Raw genomic sequence first — 9,310 nt, forward strand, 5'->3', positions numbered from 1 at the left:
ATTATTTCCTTTCCACAAGTTATTTAAGTCTGAAAACATTGCACAGGTAAACGTGATATACTTTTTACCAACTTGCCCTCAAAAACTAGTCTAAAACAAATTGTTTCATAAGTGACTCATAATCACTAAAATAACTCAAATTCGTTTCGCCTTTCTAAAATATCGTATCACACAAAACTCTCTCAATATGTCAGGTTAATGAAAGGAAACTCTAATGGTAATCTCTAATGAGAGTAACATCATCTTAACGTGTCATTAACATCCTTTCCAAACAATTTCTACTCGTCTACATAAGTATTTCCCAATTAGCTCAGCAACAGCACGATTTTCAATTTTTCCTTCTTTTCTCTGGACTCTTCTAAAAAGACCTTAAAGTACTGGTATAAAATACAAATAAAAAATAAGCATTCTTAAAAATCATAATTCTCCGATATCCAAGAAACAGTAGAAATAATTTCTCTGGAACTTTGTTCGGTCAATTGAAGAGCTCTGTTCTGAGGTATAAAATTCGCATCTGTCTTCAATATGCTTCCAATCTCGTAATCATTATGAGTTTTATCAAAGTCACTCAAGGTTTCTATCCTAGCGTCCTTGAAATCGAACCTTTCATCACTCTTGACAGGAAGAAATATTCTCTTCGATTCCTCTGCTTCCTTATTCTGATTCACGTCAACCAATCTTTCCTCGATAGTTTCGTTCCCTTGATTCTTTCCTCGACCATCGTTCACCTTCTCTAGATGCTCCTGTTTTATAGAACCTTTTACGGATAGTTCTTGATTTCTGTCGTTTTTTGCCGATTCGTTCACTAATTCATTCGTTTGATTCTTCTTTCTGCTTCTGGAATGCTGCTCCGCTGTACCAGTTTTACTCGAAGTATCTGTCTCGTTGCTAGCTTCGTTGACAGATTTATTCAGGACGTTAGAAATGTAATTCTTCTTCGAATCTTTACTCTTCTGATTTCTCCTTCGAGCAATTTTAGAAGCTGACGTCGTTGTTGCAACTAAAGAAGTAGATTCGACCGTGGCAACCGTGGTAGAAGAAGGTTTCTGTCTTCGACGAGCTCGATTAGCTTCAGTGGCAGATTTTGTCACAGTTTCCATTGTAGAAATAGCGTTCTTCGATGGCCTTCGTCTTTTCTTGCTTGTCTGCTTCGTGGAATTCTCAATTTCTCGAGGACTCTCGACCACGGTTATTCGAGGCTCGGAATTGTCTAAAGTATTCTTCACCAACTCGCTCGAGTTTCTACTTTCAAACAAGGTATCCATAGAACTATTATGTATCGATTTTTCTCTATTTCTCGTTTTCCTGCTTGGGACTAATGTCACATCTTCAGGAACAATCATTCCTCGGGAAATACCTCTAGATTTATAAGAAGTCACAGATTCTTTTTCTTCGAGTTTCTTTTCCTGTGACGAATCATTCTTCGTTTCTTCCAGCGTTCCCATCTCCTCTGAATTGTCTTCCAAAGTCTTCTTGATCGATCTACTAATTTCTTCTATATTTCTCGATTTGATATTCGTCAATTGTTTGTCCAGAGGTAGCTTAATATTTCTCGAATTATATCTGCTGCTATACCTCATTATTGGTCGATACTCGCTGCTACTTTCTATGTTATCTGAAGTTCTATCTTCTGAAGTGTCACTATCTATTCGACCCCAAAATCGGTATCTTCCACGTGGATAAGTATTCGTTCGATATTTCGTAGCAGAGGCTTCCTCTGCTTCTTCCTCCTCATCATTGAATTTTCTTAGCAAGCCTTTACGCTTCTCTGCCTCTCTTTTTCTATCTTCTCGTGCTAAACGTTCTCTTCTTTCCCATGGATATTCGTATTCGTAATTCATTTTATCGCGATATCGACTGCGTCTCCGTTTCCGTCGGTCTTCTTTGTCTTTATACCACGGAAAAACATATTCTTCTTTCTCTTCGTTGCTTTCTTGCGTTTCTTCGGAGTTTTCCTTTGGATGGAATCTTTTGTAATTGAAAAATGGAGGATGGTAAAAGGCTGGTTTGTTTATACGTGGACCAAGCTGCGAATATTTTTCATCTTCATAGTTCTCTGCTGGAGAAGATGGCCTAGAAGTATATGAGAAAGACGTTCGATCTTCCTCTGATTCGCTTTCTTTCGATGCGACGCTGCTTTCTTCAGAAGATTCTGTGCTTGACTGAACTTTCGTCTCTGTCTGTGCTTTCTCCGAAGATTCTTCATTGGAAAAATATGATTGATGAAACGGTTTCGAAGTATCTTCATCCTTTTCCTTTTCATGTTCGTTTCCCTTCTGTGTTTCATTGAAATTCGTAGAGTCTGAAGTTTTGTTATTCTCATTAGAACTATTAGTAGTATTCAATGAAAATGATTTCTCAAAGTCTTCGTTTGATAATTCTCCATATTTTGGAGGATCGGTATCCAGGAAGCTTTCCAAGTTAAAGAATTCAGTAGAAGTCGACAATTGTGGCTTCTGTGTGGTTGTTGTTACTTCACCTTCGTTCACACTTTCGTAAACTGCATAACCACTTCCTGTTTTATTTACATCTTCTTCATTTGACTGGTTAATTAGATCATATTTAAAATTAGTAAAATTTTCAGATTTGTTCTGGTAATCGTCTTTGGTATTATTGCTCATATATTCTACGTTGCGGTTTTCTTTCACAATTTCTTGACTGTCGAGTTCATTGACTTTATCTGTGGTCGTCACAGTTTCTGTCCAATTAATTTTATTAGTCAAGTCCAACAAAGAACTCTCTGTAGTGGTTAATGTTTGGTTTGAAGGGTTCTTTCTTCTAATATAATTATACCTTGGCTCGCTTCGTCTCTTGTCTTCTTCCACCATAGTTTTATTCACAAATTTGCCAACATTCCAAAGATCACCTTTTGGTTTCGAGTACCTTATCCTGTCTTTAATCGTGTACACAACTTTTTGAGATTCTTCCTCTTCATGATCGTCTTTATTATTCGAAGAATTAATCGTTACACTATTCAGAATCTTCGATTTTCTCTTTGTATCGATCGTTTTTGGAAGTTTGGTGGAAGTCATTGAATTTTCTTGAGTAGAAGAATCTTTGTCGTCCTCAATCGTCGAATTTTCCAAGTTTCTTAGTTGATAATCATTTTCCTTCCACTTCAAGAACCTATTTCCTATTTTGTCTTCTTTCTTTTCCGCCGACTGTGAGCCCAATTCAATGGAAGCAACTAATAATTTTCTTTCACGACTAGAGTTCAAGTCATCCTTCAGATCCCGTTTATAAATGCGGACTTTTCGACGACGTTTCACAGTTCTAATCCCAATTACAGGTTTCTGTACCGGCTGAACCCTTAATCGACTTTTCTGTGGAACTCTAATTCTCTTGTACACACTTTGTCTGTACCTATTCTGATATTTAGGCATCGGTCCTTTAATATTAATTCTCATATCACTCGGACGATCCATGATATCTATCGACACACTATTCTTCTCTTTCTCTCTTTTCCTGTAACTCGTCGAATTTGTACTAGAATTCGTTTTAACATCATCCACCGTATCATCCATTAAAGTAATTTCGTCTGAAGCTGGAATCGTTGTCGTCTCACGAACCTGATAAGAATTCGCTAAATTCTTTATGGTACCCATAACGTCCTCATAAACCTGACTCTGATATGGTATACTATCTGAAAGCTTTATCGAGGATATTTCACTGGCAGATGTGACAGGACGTCTTTCAATTTTCTGTGGCCTTTTAGAATTTTTCGTATACTTAGTCCGTGAACTTTGAACTCTATAACTCTCGGGTCTTCTTCTTGTTCTTGGCGTCGTTCTTGGATAAATTTTATATCGAATTCGCCTTGTTTTCTGAGCTACAATGGGATTGGAAATGTGTTTTCGAAGTTGTCGATAATTCTCTGGCCTCCTAGAAGATTTCTGTATCACGTGATCATCCTCTTCTTTAGGGAACATCATGATTCTCGAAACGAACTGCTTGCCATTTATTTCAGCTGGAGGAACTGGATCTTCCACTTGTTTCTCTAGAAACAAGGGATTATCGAATGGATCTTCGTCAAAGTATTTAGCCTTGAAACAGTCGAGCTTGTCTCCTAATCCTTTAAGACGAGGAAGATTCCCCTCCGGATCTTTATTTCCTACTGGTTCTTCTTTCTCTGGTAATACCTTTAAATTAGGCTCCACCTCGTCACATTGCATATAAGCATCCCTCGAATTGTAAAAGTCCATGGCTCCGTATGTTTTCGTAGGTAATCTCTTAGGATCTACCGCGTATTTTAAAGCAGATGGAGTTGGCATCTTTTCGTTATTGTAAAATGGATATTTTTCTATATTTATGGTAGCTTCTGTGGTAGCAGTACTTTCATCAGCATGATCTTCCTCGGTTAGTTCTTCCATGTAATCGAACTCTGGAACTTCGACATCAACGTCAATATGTTCTTCGTTTTCGTCATCTTTCCTTTTGTTAATTTCTTTATCGTTATCTTCCTTACTTTCATTCGTTTCTTCGTTAAAACGACTGTTTATTTCCTGGTTTATGACATCCTCAGTTATCGTTGGTGCCTCGTCTAATAATTTTGCATGTACTTTTAACTCGTCCTTTATTTTAGAAACCTCTTCATGAACATCTTTCTTTTCTTCCACTGAATCGATCACTTTTTCTTCTTTCTGCCCATCAGTCACCTGAAATGTTTTATTTAATAATTCTATACGTTGCTTTAATTCTTTCGCTATGTTAGAGTCATCTTTTTTAACGTCCTTTCTCTTTCTTACTAAATCAATCAGATTTAATTCTCGTTTCTTTCTTCCGGACACTTTAGATGTTTCATCCAATAATTCTTCACGTTCTTTTAATTCATTCCTCGCTTTAAAATCTTCTTTTTCAACGTCCCTCTCCTTCCTGACCAAATAAATCACATTTCCCTCCTCTTTCTTTCCATCGTCATACCTGGGCGCCCTCAAATTGCTTTTAATACACCCATTCCTCCCATTATACCCATTCACATCTATGCTTTCTCTTTCCACGACACGCGACTCTTCTCCCCAATCCTTCCCACAATGTCTCGATTTCTTCTCCTCAAACTGTTTTGCCTGCGACGTATCCAGAACGAGCCCCACTTCCAGGTCGCGTGTCACTTTCTGCGAGCAATTTCTCTCGATCGATGGATTTTTCGCTGCTCGTTCTATTTCACCTCGATTCGACGTGCCATTGTTTACTATCGAGCCTTTCACGATATCGCTTTCGTCATCAACTCCGACAAATCTTCTTTTACGCCTTTTTGCACGAATTCCACGAACCCCGTCGAGATTCGACGCCTGACGAAACGGTCTCAGAACGTTTCTGCCCTGCTTCGACCCGTTTCCGCCACGATTTACGTAATCTATCGGTTCATTGTGCCACATTAAATCCTTCTGCGGCGGCGGAGCGCCTCGAATCAAATCAGACGCTGACTTCGTGTTTCTCTTGCGATTTAGAGGATGTCGTTGCATCTGTGGTAAATCGAAATAAATCCGATACATTCTAGGATTTTTGTATACCTGACGACGTTGTTGAGAAACCGGAATCGAGCTCCAGTCAGACAGCGTGGTGTCGATTTCCGGTTTACTTCGCGGAACAACGTTGTAATAATAATAATCTGGTGTTTTTTGAGGAAGTGGGGGTCTCAGTATAGTTAAGTCTTGTAGATTATTTTCAGTGTTAGACAGAAAAAGATTGTTAGGTTGTAAACTGTTTGGATGTTGAGGATTTCGATACAGACTGTTTGGATGCTGATGTTGAACGTTTTTCAGGTTTTTTTCGTTCTTCACGTGCATCAAAACTTTCATGTAATTTTCATTCATTGAGACAGGTTTCTTCGTAGTCGTCATATCGGTCAGTTGTTGGTTTATGATACTCGATGTCGATGATTCCTGATTTGAAGATTGAATGTTAAGATTCAAGGGTTTTTGAGGTTCTTTTGATTTGTTTCTAATTGTAATTTTGTAACGTGGTTTGCGATTGCTCACCGAACTTAACGTTGGATTGAAAAGAGAACTGTCAAAGTTTTGGTTAGATTCTTCGTTACTGTTTAAAATCTTTTGGGAATTCAATAATGAAATTTCTTGATCATTCATAGGTATCTTATCACTATGAGATTCTAAAAAGGAAGGTAGTTCCATTTTTAATTGTTCATCGGAATTAATCGATTGCCACAGTTCGTTCATACTTGCGCTATCCACAGGTAGCAATTCACTACTCTGCCCATTATTTTTTAAATATGCCGAATCCACAGAACTATGACCAGATGTTATTTCCTGAACACCTAAGATCTCAGGTTCCAAGATTGGAAATATGGTCGTAGGTTCTTCGTAAACAGAATAAGGTACAAAATTATTCAAATTTCTAATATAGGGAGGTTGTGCGAGATTCTGATTCAAAGTCGTTGATTCCGATATCAATGGAAATTCTGTGGTTGTCAATTGATTCTGCCTTGTTTTAAAATAATCCCAGAAGAGTTGACCGTAGCTAACAGTCGTTGGATTCTCCTCAGTGCGTGTAAAATCAATTATATCGACGTTAGGCGAAGATTTACTATCGACTTTGTATTTATGTAACCCTGAAGAATTCTGAGACCAATTTTCCAAATCTTCTATGACACTCGTAGTATCCGTTGTACGATCCGTAGAAATTATATTCTCATCCATCGACGCTGCAGTAGAATTCTCAACATTTTCAGACGATGACAATTTTCTTCGTTTTTTATCCGTTTTCTTTCTTCTTTCCTTCATTCTGTCATAATTATCACGTTCCCTTGATCCAGCTGAGGTTTCCATATCAGTGGTTGTCTGAACTTTCTCCAGTTTACTTATCTCAATCCCTTTCTCCATTTCTTCAGCTTCTCTTTCCAAATCCTCCTGCAGCTTCTCTATTCCCTTTTCAGCAACTAATTTTGGATTTACTAAAACATTATCACTGATTTTGCTCGTTGCACTCGTTTTAGGAGGAACACTATCATCTTCATCAAACTCCTTGAACTCCTCGGGTTTAATCTTCTTATAGTTTTTATCCTTTGTCTCGTTCTCTTCTTTCTCGTGATCATCATCATAATCATCGTCTTCAGATTTTTTCTTAAGATCTAAATGATCATGCAACTTTCTGGCGTAACCTTCGTGAAAATCAGCGTCTCTGATATGTCCAGCATGATCATACGCAGAATCTTCGTAGCCTTCTTCTGTATAAACCGTGTTCACTTTAGTATTCTTCACCACTGCCCTTAATCTTGCTGCGTTTTCCTTTTCCTCTTCAGATTCCGCGTTCTCTATAGCTTTCTTTCGTGGCAGCTTCCTCAATGTATGAGTTTTTCTCACTTGAGCGTACAGTTTCGTTGGTACAAATTCTAAGTGAACTTTTTTGTCCTTTGGTGGCTTGGCCCATTCACCTGGAGCAGTGTATTTCGGTTTTGTTGGAACGTTTCTCGGTTCTTCGTGCTCTGAATAAGGAATCGCGTGATCAGCTGGTCCATCAGGCTCTTCTTCTTCGGAAGAAGAATCATCTATAGAAGATTCATTGTCCGTTGGATTCTGGACTCTGTTGTATACACTGGTGTCAGACAATTCTTGATCTGATTCTCTCTGATTTTCTTCTTGAGAAACAGTGGTTGAGATTTGCTCAGTTGTTGATGATTCTGCGAAGAAGAATTCTTCTTTAGAGATGTTGGGTTGTGGATGGATGCCATTTGTGGGAGATCCCTTGGTAAATTTTCCTGAACCATGTGAAATATCCGACACTGATTTCCCTTGAGACGCGAAAACCGACACCAGTAACAGCATTAACAACACTTGATTCATTGCGCTATTGTGAGCTTGCCATTGCACTTGAGCAAAGATAAGTCAGTCAATTTGCGTAATCCTTGTCTATGCACAATACCATAACAAGTGGAACATGGAATTGTCGTTTGAGAAGTTTAACATCACTTTATTTCAGTCAGACAACTATTATAGTCAGTATCACTTTACTGCAGTCAGACAAATTTGAATAATATCCCCGTGACACGATAAATAAAACGAATTATCTTGTAACAGGGTAGGTTTACAAGTTTCTAAAGGAAGAAGTAATCGAAACACGCATTTTGTGTACGAATGGCTCTTACGAATTTTTACAAAGCACGCAACAACGCAAGGCTCACTATTTTCATAAAAAATTTCAACGTAAGCAAATGAGGATTATTCGATTGGTTACACAAATAAGTTACGATTCGAAGATACGCGAACAAATGACATTAAATTCGATTTGTAAACGCGCAAATAAATTGAAATCGATTTAATTCAAAGATGCGCGAATAAATTGTGATCGTTTCGAAAATGCGCCACCAAAAACTTTATAGTTATTCGGCCGCAAGGTGCACGAACAAATTATGATCGATACGATTCGAATTGGCGCGAAACCAATAGGTTTCCTATCATTTTCGATTGAAAGCTTGCATCGAACTGCACGCGGCACGGTCCGCGTGGCCTAATTTATATTTTCCAGTGGATCGGAAAGGCAGCAGTAGGGTCTGAAGTGTCGTTGTTCACGGGACCGTGCAGTGCCGAACACAGAACGGTTCTGTCACTCTCGATTGAGTCCCTCGGTGGATCGTTTCATTGGAAAGGGAATAAAGAAATCCGTGAGCAGCCTAGCTCGCGCACGACGCATTAATTGCATCAACGCTTTTTACTGAACCACTTTCTGCGGATTCGCTAATTTGTTCTAAATTCTTGCTCCTTCTACCTCGATCACACGACACGCTTTATTTCACTTTTTCAGAGACTTTCGAAGCTGAGATCAAACTGCAAAGAACGAGAAGAATTATGAAAATTAGTTAGAAATTCCTTTCTGAGAATTCTATTTATTTGAAATTTCTTGTTTGAAATTGTATAACTATATATATAATGCATGCAATATTGCATAATGCAAATATATATAGTTATACAATATATAAAATATATAAAATTAGAGATTTCTTTCTAAGAGTTCTATTTGTTTGAAATTTCTTTACAAATCATTGTATAACTATATATATAATAAATTGCATTCAGATGTTTCGTTTCTTCGTGTTAGAAGATCGTCGTGCTAAAGACATATTTCCCGTTACTCCTCAGTTTCAATATAATAACTGCAATCTTAAAGCGGTACATGAGAAAACGTAATTATCCATCACGCAATAGTATTCGTTTAATGGGACAGCCTCATTTGCTGCTTGTTTAATTGGTACTCTATGTAATAATCTTTTAATTCAGTGATTGATATCCGTAGAACCGTTGAATAAATTGTTCCCAGCGATTATTACGCGAAATCTTGAACTCCATCGAACGTCAAC

At 37.9% G+C, this 9,310-nt stretch overlaps 1 protein-coding gene across 1 annotated transcript; it reads right to left on the minus strand.

The window, feature by feature from the left end:
* Positions 1-410: 410 nt before the first annotated feature.
* LOC126871318 (uncharacterized) lies at positions 411-7,799 on the minus strand. Its single transcript, XM_050629954.1, has one exon. The coding sequence runs from the start codon at positions 7,797-7,799 to the stop codon at positions 411-413; it is 7,389 nt and encodes a 2,462-aa protein (XP_050485911.1).
* Positions 7,800-9,310: the final 1,511 nt, after the last annotated feature.

The sequence above is a fragment of the Bombus huntii genome, chromosome 11, assembly GCF_024542735.1.
Source record: "Bombus huntii isolate Logan2020A chromosome 11, iyBomHunt1.1, whole genome shotgun sequence".
In the NCBI taxonomy this organism is placed as follows: Eukaryota; Metazoa; Arthropoda; class Insecta; order Hymenoptera; family Apidae; genus Bombus; species Bombus huntii.

Coding starts and splice junctions, on each gene's coding strand:
- LOC126871318 (XM_050629954.1), bottom strand. CDS start 7,799: ATGAATCAAGTGTTGTTAATGCTGTTACTGGTGTCGGTTTTCGCGTCT.